Here is a 20,596-nt window from a genome sequence, read left to right on the forward strand (position 1 = left end):
TTATAGATGAATTGATTATAATCTTTTTTTAATCGTTCTTAGTCAAACTATTTAGGTGAATAACTATTCATGAATGATTTTTCTTTCAATAAACAATGTGTATTTATAAAACAATAAATTATTTTGAATTAGTTTTTATTATGACTATTATGAGGTTTGACTCAATTGACAAGTTTCATACAGTTTTTTTTTGTATGGATTTTTATCAAACGCATAAAACCATAAAACAGATAAGAAATACATATTTTTAAATAATAATTTGTTGGTGTTTTAATACAAGTTGAACAACGTAAACTGTTGCAGTAACTTAAATGAGCTGTTTTATTAGCTACTGCAACCTGAATAGTAAGCAGAAAGTTTTCAATAGATATTGTCTCGTTATATTTTAGAATAAACACTATTAAGGTACAAAATTTTATATAATTTATATAGACAAGGAGTGAACAAAGATGCTTTGTCTTGAGTTTTAAAAGTTATTTAATTAAATTTTTATTAATCAGGGGTTGTTTTCTAGCACAATGTACCGAAGAAAGTTTCTAGTCGGTATTAAAATTGAAAGTTGAGAAATGATTTTGTTAATTAATTTTGGCCAGCATTTTGCTATTGTTCGCCCAAATGATTTAATCAGCTTGTTTTCGCATTACCATGGTATGCGACCGACTTCGTCGATCAATTTTTATAATTAACGAAGTATGTCGAAAAAACTTAACGAATATGATTTTGTTGCGCCATTTCTGGCCTCTTCATATTCATCATTCGGTTGTTGCAAATGTCCATATTTCATTCAGTCGAAAAAAGACATCCCCATCCGCGTAATTGGCCGAAGACCGTATGGACACGGTTCGACCGAGGCGTCGCACAGCTTCCCTTTAACTTGTTAATGCAAATGAACTATCTGATCCCGTGAGTGATCCTGCATGATAGAATTTAATTAGGGAATGTTACCGGTTTGAGAGCTTTCGAACCGGAACCGTCACGTCGATGCTGCACCGTATCCTCCACTCTTTGTGCTTCACATCCAATCTTGATACTACACCAAATATCAAACACTTTAAGTGACTCCTTCAGGTGAAGATGATCCTCGAAGATTCTCCGACTCGATGAATCTTTTGTATCGCTCGGGACGATGTTTGAACAATACCGATTCTATTGGATGTTTTTAATCAACCGACGGAGTCTTCACACCACCTCTTTAATAACTTCTTAATTTGCCAAAAATGAGAAGGTGTCGGTGGAGGAGAGAAACTAATTACGTGATCTTTGTTTCAGATTTAAACGAAATGCTGCACGAGTGAAAGTGACGCCCAATGTGAACAAGAAGTGATGGTTTTGGTTGTGAATGACAGCAGTTATTGATGACTGAACATTTGCTAGCTTAATCTCTGCTACTTCTGTATTAGTGCTATTGTTCAGGTGAGCTTGCACTTTTGTTACTACACAAAGTTTACACAAAAACAGAAAAATTATTTACGTTATCAATTGAAATTGATTTTCACGTTTTTGATTTATTTTTATGCTTGAAATAATAAAATTTGATTATTGTGTTTAAAACAATATTTTATTCTTTTTTACGTTTACATTTGCTGTTTTTAAGAAATAACTCTGAAATCTTGTTATTTGATTTATTTGAACAAGTGATTTCGATGCCAGAGTTTTTAATGTTAAGGCTGTTTTAGTATCTTCTTAATTTCAAGAGTTATAAAACTATTACATTTTCTTATTAATAACGAAAATACCATGTCTTTAATTAATTGTCTAAATAATGTGGTTTCTAATTTTGAAAATAAGTTGGCAATATTGAATAATGTAAAAAGAAAAGAAATTAGACTTCACAAATTAGTCTCATTCAATGTTGACCACCTAGGTTCAAAGACCCAGGCCATTTTAATCAGAAATTTAATTCGATAGAATATAGTTTCATACATTTTTATAGTTTTTTATAGAATTCTTATTTCTGAACTATAACGCTGTTTCATTATGTGATTTTGTCAGTGATATTCTCTGGCGATAGTTTGATTCCTAAGCACTAATCGAAACATGATATTTTTAATTGAAACTAAAATAGATTGCTCATGAACTTTCCACCTTAGGACAAAGCCGAATGAGGAACTTCTAAACTTGCATAGTCCAGTTTAAAATTGAATTTTAAAACTTGCAAGATGTCGAAGGAAATTCACGATAAGTTTTTGAAAGGTGATAAGATTGTGCAACAAGAGAAAGTTTCATTTTATTACAAATGTACTTACATTTTTGTGTCACTTTGATGTAAAAAAATAGAACAAAATTTGGTTTTTACAAAAAAAGAGTAAGTACATATATTATTATCATGTTTATGACTATAAAAGGATTTGTTGGATCAGCATTTCGCTTATAGCACCATAAAGTTTGAACAATGTTGTTGGACCATGTAAATATGTCTTGATAATAATTACAAAAGGTCTATGCATACATAACCCTATATTAAACCATTGTTGTTTACAACCACTGTCCCACTGGCATATCTGGTGGAGAAATATAAATTTAAAGTTATTTCCAATGTCATATATACATACAACTAACTCAATACCCAAGAACATTATCTTTTTATCACTATACATCCTTTTCAGGATTATTAGTTTATTAGAGTAATTAAATTTCCGCAATCAACTTTTAGGAGTATAGAAAAATGTATGAATTTCAACGTGTGTCGTTTATTGATGTCATCGACGATTGCGGTTTTGTGAAAAATTGTATTTTTCCCGTCCGGTGGAGTGCAATAGTAGGTGCTTATAACAGCAACATAATCGGAGCACCCGTCGTGTGCTAATCGACAGGAATGTTTTGGCAAACATGTTAAAGTAGTTGACTGCTGTCCAAATAATTGACACCGGCCCTATGCTGTCGGTGTCATCCCATTGACGTGGAGTGGTGTCGACTGTCGAGGAGTCGCGCTCGAACAGGCTTTGTTGAACCAGGTTGCGGTTCCCAATTTCCTGGTTTACACAGTGCCAAGTTGCCACATTCAGAAATCGGCACGAATTTGCCAAGGGCAAACTTCATATAATATACTATTGATAAATTTTTAATTTTCCTTAAACAACGTATTTGATATTTACCCTACCTCTGATTTAGGTATTGTGGTGACCACAATGATAATTATGTACAGGCTACAGGCTGCCTCTTTCTTGTAAAAAGAAATGAGCCCTTAATATAAATATTTATTCTATGGCGCTATTTTTCCTAATTGATTTTAGTAAGAGACCGCTTAAAAAATTGGAATTTTTACTGAGAACATGTGCTTTTTTAAGAGCTTTTTTGCAATTTTTAATGAAAATATGCCTACAGTTTACAACACAAAAAGACTGGCGCAGAATATGTAGAACAAAAGACAGTAAAATTAAAAGATTTAGGAATGAATAAAATTGCTACATTTATTTTCATATTAAAGTCAACATTTTTAAGCAATATAAAATTGATGTACTAATGATATGTTAAGGATAATATAATAAAAAGTAATAAATAAAATCTGGTAGTGGTAGAGAACTATCAATTTACTAGACATTGTAGCAAAGATGTATTTTTTGAACAGTAGGTAGGAACTAGAATATTAAGCATCAAGAACAGTAATAGCTATTTACGGTATTAGAGCGGTAGCAACACCGGACTACGCCGGTAAATTTTATCTATCGGACTCGTTTGTAACTATGTAAACGATAGTTATCAATTCAGTATCTTAAAAAGACATTTTACCGATTGAAGACAATTGTTTGGAGGAAGAGCGAAACAGCGACTCTAATTATTGTCTGAGATCGGTAAGTCATTTTTGTGATAGTTATAACATTTTTTGCGAAATTTATTTTTATTATTTTTTTAATAAAATATCTAACAATTTTACTTACCGTTCTAGATCGCCAAAATACTTTGACGACGATTTTGAGTACTTAGGTAAATACAACTTACTGTCTTGGAAGCAGACGTCGTAAACAATCAAATAGAGCTCAATCGCACAAAAATATTTGTTTAATTGTTTCGTTGTATTTAAAACGTTTTTAAAGTATATGGTACAAGAGAAAGTATTAGTAAGTATTTTGAAATGGGAATGGAATTGCGATCAAAATTTTAGAGCAAATTTTTGATCCATCTCTCTCAACTTTAGTCTATCTCCATATTTCCAATTATCATGTTTTTTATTTTCTAACAAAAGTATAAGAAAGAAATCCCAATTCGAACTACTGTCAGTATTGAGCATATTTCCATAACCAATTTGTCAGTTTTTAACTTCAATGTATAAATTGTGTACGGGTTCTCCGGGTAAATAATGGCCTACCTCGTAGCCTTTTCGGTCCGGAACAGACATCAGAACTCAACAGTTTTCATCGAGTTACGCTTTTATTTACATAATTATTCGACAGAGAAAATCGCCTGATCGGCGAATTTCCTGCACAGTTTCTTATGCTCTTTAAGATGGATGAGCGTAGCAAAGATTTATACATAGCTTAGCGAACCTGCGTCCTGATAGTAAATTCATCGGGAATGGGGGCGATTTGTTGCGATTTGACGTGGGATCGGCGGCGCAGCATCCGAAAAGGGCGGACGTTACGTCGTGCATCAGCGTCGCGATGCTACCGGCATGCTAATGTTAGTTTTCTCGGTGCTCGATTCTACTATTCGCTATGCACGTCGTCGCAACGAATGCAAATCAAGACATCCACACGGAAAATCCATATCGAATAAGTGCTCCTTTTTATAACCGGAACATTTCAAAACTTTTAATTGGTTCTTAAGTGGAAGGAATTGCAGATACATGTCTTGACAGCAAGATTAGGTCTTACTATTCATTAAAAATTTTCAGCTACGTTTTTGATTAAATCGATAGATAATATCAGCAAGCAAGACATTGACGTATGAAATATATTGAACAACTTACATCTATGTCCAATCTAATAAAAAGGCAATTTAGTAATTTGACATAAATGAAATTAATCTGTACAGTAACTTTATTAATGATTTAAAATTGCTTTTTCTTGAAGTAATTTAGGTCAACTTTCGATTTTTTAAATATAATAATGACATTTGCCAAGGGTTTAGACTGAAGACAAGTGGTTTTGGTAGCAAACAATTTTCCGTAGAGGGGAACGTTAAGTAGATAGTCTTCATTTATGCAATTATTGCGGTGTCGTGCCTTGCATTTTAATTTCGTGTATCACGAACGTTTTCAATTTATTAAGCTATCACCGCCTGACGAAATTAATCTCGACGTCGGCGGACATCATCCTCGAGCTCGGAACAAATATCGACGGTGACTCTCCAGAGACACCCGTGTTTAATTCGAAACAGATTAAAACCTGTGCATGCTAACGAGATGGCTGAAACATAGCGACAATACATACCACCTCTATGTTAATTTCACGTTTGTGATGGACATACGGCCGATTTCATGGGCCATTACTCTGGACTATCTGACAAAAAGTGGTCAATTTAATTTGCCTTGCATGAACGCATGACTTGAAAATCTTCCGAGCGGTTAAACGGAATTAGGATTGTTGGGGAAACACGAAGAATTATGACACACGAACGCCTGGAACGCATCTATTATTAAAATATTAGCAAAATGAAAAAGAAAACGCATTGTGGGGCTGAATAATGTCTCCCTGTTGCCATCGCGAATTTTCTCGGACAAGGGCTCATTTAAAGCCGAGCCAGCACCAGAAATAGTTTTAGAATTACAACAGCTGTATATATCAAGAACAGATGTTTTATTAATTTCTTGAAAATAAAACTTACTTAAAAAATGAAGATCAAAAGAATATTAAAAAATTAGGTTTTAATAAAAATATAAAAAATATAAAAAAATAAAAATTTTGGAAAAAGTCACTGATGATAATTTTAATAGTTAAAAAAAAACAAGACAATAAGAATAATTATCAACAGATTATTATTATCAGAATCACCAACGTTTTACATTTACGTTTCTTTATTGAATTTGTATCTGTATAATTGAATAATTTTTTGTAATAAACGAGTGTTAGTAAGCAGTACATCAGCGACTTATTATTTGCTTCAGAACTTAAAGCTTTGCCGAACATACTTTGAAATCAATGATTTTACAGTTTCTGGAATTTTAAACTAATTGAATGTTGATATGAGTAAGAAAGAAAATTAAATCCAGACAAATACTTTTGTAGGTAAAAAATATGGAACCAAGCAATTTTTACATAAACAAATTTCTTTACGAAAAAAATAATTAGTACTTTTCAAAGTATGTAAAATAAAAATATTATTGTTTTTTTAGGAAAAACATTTTTCGAAATTTTTTTTAGTTTTCGAGTTTAAAAAATTTTTTTTAAGACAACCCACTCTGACTATTTTTGTAATTAAAAATTATGATCTAAAAATGATCTCTAATTAAATAATAGTTATTTATTGTAAGAGTGTGTTAGATAGCGTTTTATCCACGCAAGAATGTTTAACCTCGAGAACGTCAGTTCCAGCGGTTAATTTTCTTAAGTGGATAAAACGCGACTAACACACGACTGCAATATAACGTTTTATCCACAATCACAGGCCCAAATGTGCTTTCGGTTAAACGTAGTAAGCTGTTACGCGGTGCGCTGGTTACTAACAGTGGAATAAAGTTACTTTATTCCACTAGTGGATAAAGTTGTACTTTATACGCATCTAAAGTGTGGAATAAAGTTTTTTATAGAGTGATTGTGGATAAAATTGTTTATTAACCAGCTGTTTTTTTTAATAAATATTTAAAGTTGCGTTTCGAGCTCAGCACTTAGATTTTACGAACTAAATGAAGTGGTTGTTGCAAGCATTTGGTAATAATAATAGTCTGTTTTTTATGCAGATACATAGAGGTGATTTCGGAAGAAGAAAGTTCGGAAGTTCGGAAAATCTTCGTGATGAGCTCGAAAGGCAACTTTAACAATTTATTTAAATAAACTCGACAAAAAAAACAATTTTATTTAATTAGAGATGATTTTTAGCTCTGAGTCTTTAATTAAAAAAATTGTTTTAAGTACCTAGTAGGTTGCCATACAAAAAAAAATTTTGTTGGTAAACTCGAAAACTAAAAAAAAATTCGAAAAATTATATTTTTGAAAGACGATTACATTTTTATAGTACGTTAGATCTTACTCTGCACTAATTATTTTTTTCAAAAAGTTATTAGTTTAAAAAACGCTTTGTTCCATACTTTCACTCGGTATAGGAGATAAGTACATTTGCGAGGCGAATTTTAGCTGATAAAGAAAAAAAAAGAAAGAAGGAAAAAATTAATAAAAATAATTTCTAATTTCTCATCATATTTTGTTTTGTTTTTATTTTTACAGATGTCAATGGGCAGGAAGGAGATCATAGGCTTTACAGTAACTATTAATATAAATATACACTGAGCGGTAAAATTATGGAATAATCTTATTAAACCTGAAAATATTTTGTTTTGGCAAAAACGCTCAAACAGGTCAAATTTCTTTTTAAAACATAAGTATACAATTATCAACTTGATTTAAAATTTTACACTTTTTGGTTTTTGGGTAATGATCTCATCGACATTTTTTAAAATGGAAACCACTATTTTTTTACTATATTGTCGAACTGACAACACCATGTATTACATAAAGTTTTCGAAAAAAAAATTATTCAAAAATTGAAAAACTTAAGTTTGAATATCAACTAAAAACAAACATAGAATTTGAAATCAAATTGAGGATTTTGTATTTTCTTAAAAAGAAAATTGACCTGTTCGAGCATTTTTGTCAAAACAAAAGATTTTCAGTTTTAAAATATAAAATTATTCGATAATTTTGCCGCTCACTACATACATACATATACAAATGTATAATTATAGTATAATTTATCGTACCTAATTAAGTGATACCAAAGCATTGCACTAGTGACAACAAATGGACATAAAAAATATTGTTTTATATTTTTATAATTATCTACTAAGTACTAACGTCTACAAATTCCATATAATAATTTACTCATTCCTAATCCCATAATACACTCGTAAAAAATTATTAAAAAAAAATTATTCTATAAATATCCGAAGTAAAATCATAATTTTAGATGACCTGGTTATACCAGATACGATTTTATAGTTCACTGAAATATAGGCAACCTAGAGTATCTATAGAAGAGAAATTGGAGAAAGATTGGTCTAACTCTTCTTTGTAGGAGTATGATTTATACATAATTAATTATTCTCATCACCTTGTGAGAACAGAGACCTCTACTTTACATTCAGCAGAAATAAGCTGATATTAAAGAGAAGATATCTTCATTATTTTCAAACAATTAATGTGATGTATAATACTATGATCTTTATAGCACACATACATTCCTGTCTAAATCACCTTCACCTTGAAGATATCTCCATAATCAAAAGTGCCCGTTCACCTGTATAACGTGTCGGTTTCGTTTTCCTTCTTGTTTGCGTACTTTTCGTTATCATCTTTCAATGCGACAACGTTGTCTGTTGCAGCAGTCGTAGGTAGAAAGCGTTTGTGTTCGGATGTTGCTAAAATAATAAAGTGCATTGAACTGTGTCTGAAGTGAACTAAATAGCAGTCGTGTTTGTTGTCGTGAACAAGAATAATTGTGTTCAATGTTTGTGAATAATTAATGCCTAAAGACAGAGAAGGTGAGCTGCAGAAATTTCAACATATACCCATTTACATTATGTACCTATGCCACTCTCCCAATTCAATTAACATGTGTGATCTGTTGACAGTGAGATTACTAATTATTTTATTGCCAGTTACAGAACCACATGTCTTAGCTGTATTATTAACACGACGATTATTATTGGAAATCTGGCCTTGATTAAAAATATTGTTTTCTACGGTTCTTGGACAAACATAATTAGGTACATTGTTATCAAATATAGATAGATATTGTTTACGTCAAAAGAAAATTATAGATCATTAGCACTGATTAAAATATCCACATTTTTTGATAACCAACCAAAATGATTTAATTTTGTGACAATGAAGTTGCTTATGAAAAACGATTTTATTTATTTTATTTACCAACTATTTTTAATACACATAATTTTTATTTAGGTGTAGGCTTTAACTTCTCTCGCACAGAAACTGAACATACATACACATACTCGTATTTACTGGTAGACAGTAGTGTGTAGAGAGAAAGTTATTTGATCAACATTTCTGTTTATTTATATTGCACCACAAGGTTAAGTTTTATATTGTATATGTTTAAATTTAAAAAATTATTAGAATTTAGGTCACTTATATTTTAGTTATGGTACGGTTAATTTAATATTTATCTTGCTTTCTGAAGAAATATTTTTCAATATTTAGGTATATAATATATTTATTGGTATGTTTTCAAACACAAAATATATTTTATATATATTATATTATATACAACGAAAAATACTTGAATTAAAGATGCGATAAACTAAATTTCTACAATACAATTTCTACAACACGAGACAGTTGGCTTTAGTATATTAACTGAATTTATAAATTTATCTATACCACAATATTGTAATACTGTTGAAATAAGGTTAAAAAAGATAAATAAAAAACAAAATTTTTTTTGTTGAAATAATATTTATTTACTCGCGGAGCTTGTGTCATAAACACAAACTACTCGTCGAACCTACAGCATTGAGAGTGTTTGTAACACTTGTTTATTACAAGTATTATTTATTACTTTGTTAAGTGTTGTTATTTGTTACTTTGTTAAGTCTACATTTTAAAATTTCTCAAAAGACTGAAATGCCTTTCAAATGAATTTTGGAGTTTAATTTTTTTATCTCAAAGCTTTTTATTTATTGTAGTTTGAAACGTTTAAAATCTCATAAGAACCGGGCAACTGTTAAGTGTTGTTATTTGTTACTTTGTTAAGTCTACATTTTACAATTTCTCAAAAGACTGAAATGCCTTTTAAATGAATTTTGGAGTTTAATTTTTTTTATCTCAAAACTTTTTATTTATTGTAGTTTGAAACGTTTAAAACCTCATACGAACCGGGCAACTTCTTTATTATTTTATTACATTTTTATTACATAGTGATAAACTAGAAGCTTCTGATTTAGGTACTCATAACCTAATTAAGTAAACGTCTAAAGTTTGTACGTAGATTATAAGGTTTTTGAAGGCAGAAATTGACCCCTTAGCTAGAAATTCACTAACCTTCGTATTCCTGTAGGAGAGCCTGTAATATGGTATCAAGAACCATGTAACAAAAGTTGCATATTGTAGATATAACGATTCTGACCAATACATTGTGCAAACTGTCGTAAGCTTTTAATTGCTTAAATTACAAAGTTCCTCGTTAACCCCTCGCCACCATAAGCACGGTCTGATTATAACGGCAAGTTTGAGCCTCACAGGAAAACTATCCTCTTTACCTAATTACAAAGTATCACTTTAACATTATCATCGGAACAGTTGGCAAGCTGATATTCCTGTGTCTGTTGCGGTGGACAACATCCTGACCTCTTCTAATAGCTTACCCACAGAAATTTCCTGTGACATTGAGACCAACAAAAATTTTCATTGCATCACATACTATCATGATGTTACATGATGCTTTTCGTATCGATTAAAGCTTGATTAATGCAATTTGTACGTGCACTAAATACCATAGTGTTATTTTTTGCAAGATTTTGATAAACCTCCAAGATAAGGAAATTAATTATATTCATCCGAATACTTGCTAACACTTTTATGTCACTAGATAAAATACATTCACATTTTTAACAAGTTTAAATGTGGTTTAATTGCAGTTTATGCTTTTTTAATTAAATTTAAATTTGCTTGGCAGATTGGTTTAATCTAATTAATTCAGCTTTGTCAACTTGCTGCACAGTCTGAATTGACTAATAAATTTCAAGCAATACCTGGTAAGTTTATCAAAACTTTTCTATCCAAAATTTTGATCTTGAAACTCATTAAGTGTAATTTATAACAAAATGATTGTGGGATAAAGTTGTGATTACATGGAAATGTAGTTTAAAACATAAAATTATCTCGGCTTTGACATGAAAAGTGGATAAAGTTAAATAATCACACGCATGCTTAAACTTGAAAAGTAAAGACGGAACTTAACATACATGTGTATAAAAACAAAAAAGCATATAATTACTGATCTTAATTTCCGATATCGTTAAACAACAGCTTTTTGCACTACAATCATTTAAAATGCTATAAATAACAGAATCATTAAAATGTCTAATTAAGGAAGAAATTGTTTTAACTAATTAATATAATACTCTTACAAGTTTAAAGAAGAGATAAATGATATTCTTTAATTATTTCAACTACCTAACTCACGCAAAGTACACTTAAGATTTCTATCATCGAAAAGTTGTAGTCACGAATTCTATTCAGGTGAAAATTAACAACATCCATATTAAAACATTTTCACTTAAACGTATCTGTGCAATTAGCAAATTATACCAACAGTCAACACAATAATAGGTGTATTAAAATGGGAATTACGGAAGGCATTCATTCAAGTTTCATGTAGAGGTTGCATCAAGAATTTGGTCAGGCTCATTATTCCTCGTGAATCACCCTGTATAATGCACTTAAGTTGCAAGTTTGACTGATTTTAGATTTAATTTTAATTGTCCTATACAGATTTAGGTCAAATTTTGTTTTTTGACACCTCCTCTCATTTTTTGAATATTTTAGAAAAAGTTGTTTTCATTTAGATCAACATGATCTCTTAACTGAGATAATTCTCTCATACTTACACATAAATAAATGAAATCAAAAGCACCTTAAAATTAGTATAATATTTCATTCTAACTAAACATAAATACTTTAGCCAGAGAAATACCTATGTGAAAATCGGTATTGAGTTTTGTCAAAACGTATCACAATGACCTGTTTTCTTGTTTAAATGCTATTCGTCCTATAAAAATATTTATGTTCTAATTTTACGACAACCTGCTGTGCTACCGTGTAATAAAACAGATTTTTTAGAAATGTAAAAAACAACGTTTATAGATTCTCGATATTACCTCCTGTAATATTTACCGAAAGCATCCAAGTTCTTTGAATTCTATTATCTGTTCAATCTATCTGTTCCATTTATGAATGTTTCATCATATTCAGTTTGTAGGAATATTAGACATGTTTTCTTTTGTTGGCGAATGTTTCGAGTTTTCGCTAGAATTCAAAACCAATGTTGTAACACAATCAAAAATAGAAAACTAAAAATATCAACTTTGTATTCATTGAATTACATTTATCAAGTTATGTTATTTAACATTGCACTAAAGTTTGTATACACAAAGTATTACATGTATTTTTATAAATCTGTTTTATTTAATCTGTGTAAGTTATCTGCAGTCTCAATTTGTTTAAGCAATATATTTACATATTTCTAGTAAAAGATTTTTTATTTTCTATAATTAAAGCTCAGTCACATGTGCGATAAATATCAGTCGTTTCGTTGCATTTGTTAGAAATAATTTAAGAAACGTGATTAAGTTAATTGGCTTAGGAGTCTTATCTCGTAATAAACCGTCTCTTTAGAAAAGCTCCTATTCTAATAAGGTAACTCATGCACAGAATCTCTGTGCTGTAGAACTTTTTATACCCAATTATGATTATCTGAGATGGCGGTTTAAGTCGTAGAATAATGCATCATGTCCAACTAAAATCAGTTAATCCGTGGCATTTGATCAGGGAACAGGTAATTTGCGGCGGAGCAGTAAAGCAGTGATAAATGTACACATTACAATACCTGCAATTAACCCTTGAATGTAATTAGAAGATAATTGTGTAGCGAAAGCGTCCAATAAAGCCTGTGCTAACATATATGTTCTACAGACATCCTACAACTAGTGCTGATTGCAATTGTAATTGTGGCACGTAACGCATACAAATTGTGCCAACACGGCAGAGGTTTACGGTTTTGAAAACCAGAAACTTAAGAGCTAATATATCATTTTTTCGTATTCTTTACATCTATGACATGTTGGAATTTGTTCATTTTTACTTAAATTTGCCAGTCTATCAGAAACATCTCTTCTAAGTTACTGTTATTGTTTCAGGCTGCCAACCTGACGGGTTACACGAAGAGTTACAAGAGCAACCGAATAATTGCACTAAAATGGAACAATTTGGGTTTAAGGTAAGACAAGCAAGGGATTCAAGTGGTTCCACTGTGACTGATAAGGTTTATGGGCGCCAACCAATCCGACGGTTTTCTACGTTTTACTGCTATCCTAAACTGTGTGGCTTGAAAAAGTCATAAAAAGGAATTAATTGTTGCTTTGATGGGACATTACAATTTCAAGTACAAAGCAGATAAGACGTATTAAGGCGACGGATTCTATAGGATTATAAGGCAATCGAGATAACTGACGACATTGACGTAGAAGCACATTTGACTGTGGATGATGATTATTTTATTCCGCTAAAGCTGTTCTCTCTAAAACGTTATTGATTGAGATCATTTATTACGTCATTCTGTCAATACACATATTTGTTATTATGGACAGCCGAGGCTCGCAATAATAACCGAGGCGATGTTTCAATAAAATCCGTTCAATAGAGTTTTTATTAACCCGAAAGCATGTGTGATAAATGCCACTCTATACTGTGCAGATGGATATACAAATGCACAAAAACTGAACAAAACGTATCAAACAATAACACAGAAGGCATAATAATTTTTTTACAAAAGCGAATTTTGGATCTTATTTTTATGCTTTTTTTATAACACTACAATTTATGCGTTCTTACTCGATTCATAGTGAGGACCTAACAAGGTCCTGGTCAGCAATGCATTTTTGCATAACAGAAACGCTTGCCAAGTGCATTGGAAAAGCTTTTCAAAGAGTACCTAACTGAAAATGTGGGCATAATAATTCATCTCTCAGCAGAACATTGCATTGGTGAAATATGCACAAGTGGTCGTCGCCCGCTGCTTACTTTTTCCCTGACGAGCCGAAACTAAAAAACAAACGTTTTGATTTTTGCACAATTGGCAATGAACTATTTGTGACTGTCGAACTTTAAAATTTATTGTAATCGTTTATTAGGAAACTGTCAGTTGCAGATATGGCTGGCTTTTTATTAAAATGCTCCCGAGGAACGTTCCAGCCGTGTATGAAATTCGCTGCGTTGAAGTAAAATGTGTAAATTAGGTTGGGTGTGCGTCAGCCGCCAGTACATATCATGACACCGACGTCTACTTTGAATATTAAAATTGGCCTCTTTATACTTGCCCCACGACAAATGCGTTTTGTTGAAAATTTGCTGAATTCCATTTTTTTATTCATATGCATGCGCTACATCATCGCTGTATTATATTGACACAAACGACAAGATTAATACAATTTCTCTCGTAATAAATTAATGATAAAACTATTTAAATTCTAAACATATTACTTTGAACATTTTTAAACACCCTTTTAATGCGTCGTCAAAAATATAATACTCTTAAAGTTCTCCACTCATATTTACTTTTTGCTAATTTGGTGGATGCGCCGGGAAAATCAAGTTTGCTTATTTGTTTTTTACTGTAAAACACATTTTTATTTTTGATTTTAAAGTTATTTTTAATAATAAAAACAAAAGCAAATGATGAAGAAATATAATTTTGTTACTTGAAAATTTTAGTTCTTGTTGGAAGTGAGTACTTTTCGTGAGGGTGTTGAAATATAAGTAAGTAATTAAAAGCAGGGCTTTTTGGCGACTTTGTTGGAGGTTGGCATTTTGGTTGTGGGGTTGTATCGTGGGCAAGGGACGTATGTACCGTTTCTATATCCTTAATGTTGTGTTTGTGCTTTTACTAACCGGTGGCGGTGTATACAGCTCCGTAGATCACGGGCGGCAGTCCGGCGGGGCGCCAAGTACCGATGAGACAGTCGGCCGGTCCGCACCACCGACACGACCATCAACAACCAGTTGTTACCACTCCGGCTGCCAGCGAGTCCGTCGACACCCTCACCACCACTACCGACTCCCAACATACAGGTAAATACTTATAAAATAATTTTTCAATAAAAAAACTAGTGTGGATTGAAGGAGTTGTAATATTACTGCGGTCATTCTTCTTATCTACTTATCCATCCAACTCTAAATAACACCGCCATAAAAACTCTTTGTTTACTACTTGCATACGAGTACATATAAAAGAAATTATTAAAAGTATACTTATACATAATACACCAAAACAGTTTTATATGCACTGTGGATATACAAAGTGATTCACGAGGAATAATGAGCCTGACCAAATTCTCGATGCAACCACCATTACTCTTCGCAAATTATTTTGCGACAAGTGTAATGTTGGTTGCATCGAAAGTTTGGACATGCTCATTATTCCTCGTGAATCACTCTGTATGTATAAATCTGTGGACCAAATTTAAATGTAATGTGCTGATTTATCCATTTTGCGAACAAATCTTTAAACATCTAACAAAAAAAAAACTTAACAATGACTTTGTAGGCGACACTCATAACAAACTTAAATTGACTTAATACAGAGTTGAAAAAAAAATCTAAGATATTGAACTAAGCACGTAAGCGTAACATTTAAATTCCAAAGTTACCTTAATCTACAAATTTTGATGAAGAATGTACAAAGGACATCTGCAGTCGACAACACTTACATATTTAAGATTACGCACTTCTACAGTTGTTGTGAAAACAATAACTGGTGTTACTTTTTATTTTTAAAGTCTGGTAAAACTAGTTTTTTTAGGTTGTATTGGCGCTATAGTAAATTTTATAATTATTATAAGTTGCTACAGATGGTAAATATTTACTACAAGGAATAAAATATAATAAATACGCCTTAGAAATGAAAAACTATTTATTTAAAAGTACCTTTAATAGATTTAGTTGTTACTGATCAGTGATGACACACATCAGAAATGTTATTCAGTATTGCTTGATTTCTGATGACTAAAACAAGAAAAAAATAAATTGTTGACCATCTTTAAATGAATCATAAAAATAAAAACAAAATGACAAAAGTACTTGTGTGTTTCGGGAGTTTGCTATTGCGACACTGGCAACATAGCAACTACATTTTTTGGTTACCTCGTAAAATAGGTCACAAACATTTGATTTCTGTGTAAGAGCAGTATTTATGTTACAATTAAACCCTTACTGACAAATTTAGAACCAAGTAGCTCCACTCTATCGTACATACAGAAAGTGTCCTGTAAAAAGAGACTATAGAAAGGTTTCGACCTTGTAACACAGCTATCGCCTCACTGGCAACATCGCAACTGTGTTTTTTGAGGTAAAATAGGTCAAAAACATTTGATTTCTGTATAAAAGAAGAATCTGTCTTATAACGAAATTCTGTTGAGAAATTTTGAGCCAAGAGGTTTTACTGTTTCATATAGAAAAAAACCATTGTGAAAAGTGACAGAACTGGCGATAGCTATAGCTAAAACTATAGTAACTCATAAAAATTGGTTTTTAAGTACGATAGCTTATGTAGAGCCTAAAATACACAAACAATGAGAAAAAAAATGTCTTTGAATAAACAATGTTGTTACCAAAACTTAGTCCCTTAGCAATTTTCAATAATATTAAACAGTTCCTTGATTTTTTATTAACAATCAAAGATTCAATGCAATTTTTCTTAAAACTGTAATTTTTGAGTTACTATAGTTTTCGTTGGGGGTGTGGATATGTAGAGCTTATTCCATATCTGGTGGCGAACTTACAGTAACAGAAACGGCACTTGGAATGTGCCTACTTGGCTAAGATAATGAAATACATGGGCGTGCATTTTTTTCTCTAAAATTTTCTTAGCTGTCATTTTGCAAGAGTTTGCAACCGGGAAAATCATTTAGATGTAATCGTTAATGAACTTATCATAACCGACGATAGTAGCGATGAAAGGAAAATTAGCTTTAGTAATTTTGAGGACGAGGATTGTTAGAAATATCATTGTTAAAAATTATTTTCATGCGTTAACAAATTAATAATTTGTTCATCATTCTTTATCTTATGGATGAGTATCTACTTATTATATTTTTTTCAAAGAATCACAGTGGTTTTGAAATACATTTTATTACGACGTCTGTGAACAATATTTTTTTTAATAGTAAACATATGTTTAGTGTCAAAATTCAGTCATTATTGACAACGGCAGTTCGCCACCAGATTCCGAACAGGCTCTAGTTTTGACCTTTTAAGAAGGGCATTTTCATAAAGCTTATAATAATTGTTGCATACGAGTACCTATAGTCTAAGAGGCCGCGGTCGCCAGACCTTCGTCATTTTATAAGAGCTGAAAATTTGTCAGCGCATACTTCCAACACAGGTAGGAACGATGGGCAAGTATGAAGTTTGGGTCATCGTGGCTTTGGGAGATAACAGGTAGCAAAGAAGTAAAAAATGTTAACTTAAAATTATCAAATAAAAAAGCGTAATTTTTTATATTTTGTTCGGAATAATATTAGAAATCACCTCATCCATTGCCAGACACTTAACTTCGTGGCAACCCCTAGTCAGACACCCTTAAACTTTAAAAAATTGTAACTGTACTTACGTTATAGTGTAAAAGCTGAATTTTATACACGTTACTTGGGTAACTATTAGAAGATGTTTTCTCATTAGCCAGACAGTTTTCACAGTTCTAAGTGCTAAGTATGCGCTGACAAATTTTCAGCTTTTATAAAATGGCGAAGGTCTGGCGACCGCTGGCTCTTGCTCTACTAAACTAGGTAAATAAAAAGTATAAAAAGGATTGCTTAAACTATCTATTTTTTGGAAAAGCTAATTGATAAATTATAAATTAGGTACTATAAAAATGTGACGTTTTATCAAAAATAACATTTGCCAAAATTTTCTTTTGTTTTTGAGTTCTGCATTTTTTTATTTAATGTATATTACATGATTTAAAAGTGTCAGACCAACTCTCGAATGGTGATAGAAGATTTTCAGCTCAGCACAAAAATGGATTCAGATTTTCTTCAAGCCTTTTTTTGAGAAAAAACAAAATTGTCAATCGCCATATTATCATGTAGGCATCTTAGATCTTTTGTTTTCGATATTCTCGGATTTAATTTATTGTTGAATTTGCTAGTTTGTTAAATGTTTTGTACACCATAAGACACAATTTGTTTTTTTTTTTCAACTGGTATCTGTTTAATGTTGCAAGATCTGCCATTTTTGCTACTACATATCTCGTGAAAAAATGCTTAAACAATTTTTTGTCATGGGAACTCAATTTTATGTCCTTTGCGGAGAAATTCAAAGAGCATAGTTTATGGTGAAAATAAGCGTCCCTCGCCAGCACTCTATTCTAGTTTATGTATCGGAGCGACGTCTCAATTGTTTAAATTCGTCAATGGCATTTGAGGTATGGCAAAAATTGTTTACGGTACCCGCGGCCCCGCGTCTACTCTGCGGAATGAGCAATAAACGCGATTCCCACGACGACGGCGTTAATGTTTATCGGATGGTAGATAACAGTGTGCACCTGGGTTCGATTCCCTCCGGTCCCGCTCACCGACTGATTAATGGAGCCAAGTTTCTAGACCACCGTAATGATAATTAATATATAAAGTTCGGGGGGTCAGTTATGGCCACTTGGCAAGGGGGAGGCTATCACAGTCGCTTGTTACCGACCGAAATCCGATACCGGCAGCAAATATTGGAACTAACACTTAATCGGAACAGATTGCCGACCGCATCGCCAATAATAAAACCCTAATCGAGATTAAACGTCAAAAAAGAGGACTTTACCAACACCGATTTATCTCGCCACGAAATTATAATTATACGAGGACGGTAGATTGTATCGGCGCGTTTTGTTCTGCGTGTCTAACAACAAATTGAAAAGAGCTTTTTGCCGGAAAGGGTGGATGAAAAATACCGGTTTTTGTTGGGCCGACCGGATTGAAAGAACTCGTGGCGGTGTTGCAAAATGTGCTTCGAGCTAGTCACGCCAAAAATTTTATTTAGAAAGCTAAATAGAGCTTTATTATTATTTCCTAATTTAAACTAAAGTAGTATATTTTTTAAAGTTTATTGAAGTTGATGAGGAATTTTTAACACAATACATTTTTATGCAAAAAAGTGTTGTAATCCGAAAGCAAGAGTAATTTCGTAGCCAGATAATCGATTAAGTTGAACGGGAACCTTCACCCACTTGTGAGTTAATCTGGCCTTTATTTTTTATCTTTGAAAAAATCTACTACTATTTACGTTTCGCTATAGGCAATTGTTACTTGTTATTTGGAATGAGTTACAAAATATGATGTTTCCAGATTAATCACATGTAACATCAAATTTCTATATTTTGGGCCATGGGACGGCCAAATCGGTGTCAAATCCTACCAACAAAAATCATCGTGGCCCATATAAACTAGTTAAATCAAGTTTAAATAATGTTTCAAAATATAGTAAACTTTGTTATGAGTTTTAAATTTTTATTGTTTTACGTTGGAATGGTCCTAAGAGAGCAAAATCGCCGGATTTAAAAACTTTTTGACATAAAATTGAGTCAGTCTTTCATTCTACTGTTTCTTAATAAATTGATTAAAATAAATATTTTTTTATTGTGACAATAATAATTGTTGAAATTTTTCTCCTGCGTAGTAGCGTAGAGGTGTGGGTAGAAAAGTTGTAGCTTTCAGTCTGGACATGCCGGTGCGTGCATGAGTTGCATAATGATGGCGTCGTTTTCAGTTTCAGCGGAGGTAGTCGAGGTGGAGGAACATGATCTGGGCTCCGATGCGGAGTCCAAAGCAAGGGAGACGCTCAAGCTGACCGCCCGCAGCCGCCCTGCGCAAACCCAGACGCGCCCGCGAACAGCGCGTGATGAGACGAAGAAAGAAATACAAGAGGACGATGAAGCCACTCTCAGAGAGCTGCTTATTAGGTACACCCCAGCGCATACACTTACCATACTACTTTTCTACTTCTTACCTTCGTTGCTTTCTCAACTTCATTAATTCCTACCCTTTTATATTTATTTTACCTTTTTCTTACCGACGATTTTGGTAATTACGTAAAAGCATAAACGAAAGGATTTGTTGTAGCACAAAGCAATTTTTTTCTTATTTGTAAGAATTCTAAATTAAATTACATTAAATGTACAGTGTTGGCTATGGGATCATATTTTGAAATAAATATATATTAAATCATTATCTTTAATTAATTTTAATTTTTAATTGTTGAGACTTTAATAATTGCTATTATTGAATAACTATTTAGAGTTTACTGCTACAGTTGTGCAATTTTAGGTTTAAAATTTTCACATTTCTCCGTTACTTTCTGATGCTATTTTGTCATAAATATCCTGATCAAAAAAGCAGTAGTAAAAACTTCTATGTATAAGTTTTTTTTTAACTACAAGTAGCAAAAAAAAATACTAAATTAATTTTATTAAATTAAATATTTTGATGTTTTATTTTGTCAAAAATAACAATTCGGTAAGTGTTGCTTTGTTATACTTTTACCGGCTTTGATACCGTAATGGCTCATTTACCGAACTAAAAATGGGGCCAAGGAGCTTAATTTCAGGCTTATTTTACAGTATGACAGTATGAATTTTGTTACAAATTACCAACAGTCCTTTCTTTTATGTAAATTTTTACAACTACAAATTTCCACCTTCACAATATAAAAACTAAAACACTCTG

The 20,596-nt window shown here is 32.0% G+C and overlaps 1 protein-coding gene across 19 annotated transcripts in view; it reads left to right on the forward strand.

Annotated features, from left to right (window-relative positions):
• LOC123014229 (glucose transporter type 1) overlaps positions 1-20,596 on the forward strand; it is a 115,430-nt gene that overhangs the window by 52,916 nt on the left and 41,918 nt on the right. For 3 of the 19 annotated variants that reach the window (XM_044413222.1, XM_044413221.1, XM_044413223.1), the window contains exons 1-4: positions 8,290-8,632; positions 13,028-13,107; positions 14,796-14,957; positions 19,641-19,833. In XM_044413222.1, coding sequence (XP_044269157.1) covers positions 14,840-14,957; positions 19,641-19,833 — 311 coding nt within the window. In that variant the 5' untranslated portion in view covers positions 8,290-8,632; positions 13,028-13,107; positions 14,796-14,839. Of the gene's footprint in view, positions 1-1,269; positions 1,414-8,286; positions 8,633-13,027; positions 13,108-14,600; positions 14,646-14,795; positions 14,958-19,640; positions 19,834-20,596 lie in introns of those variants that run through there. The other 16 variants (XM_044413215.1, XM_044413216.1, XM_044413220.1 and 13 more) reach the window with 13 other exon arrangements.

Source organism: Tribolium madens, unplaced genomic scaffold, assembly GCF_015345945.1.
Source record: "Tribolium madens isolate multiple individuals breed KSU strain unplaced genomic scaffold, Tmad_KSU_1.1 Scaffold_97;HRSCAF=244;Tcas5.2_LG3a, whole genome shotgun sequence".
Lineage (NCBI taxonomy): Eukaryota > Metazoa > Arthropoda > Insecta > Coleoptera > Tenebrionidae > Tribolium > Tribolium madens.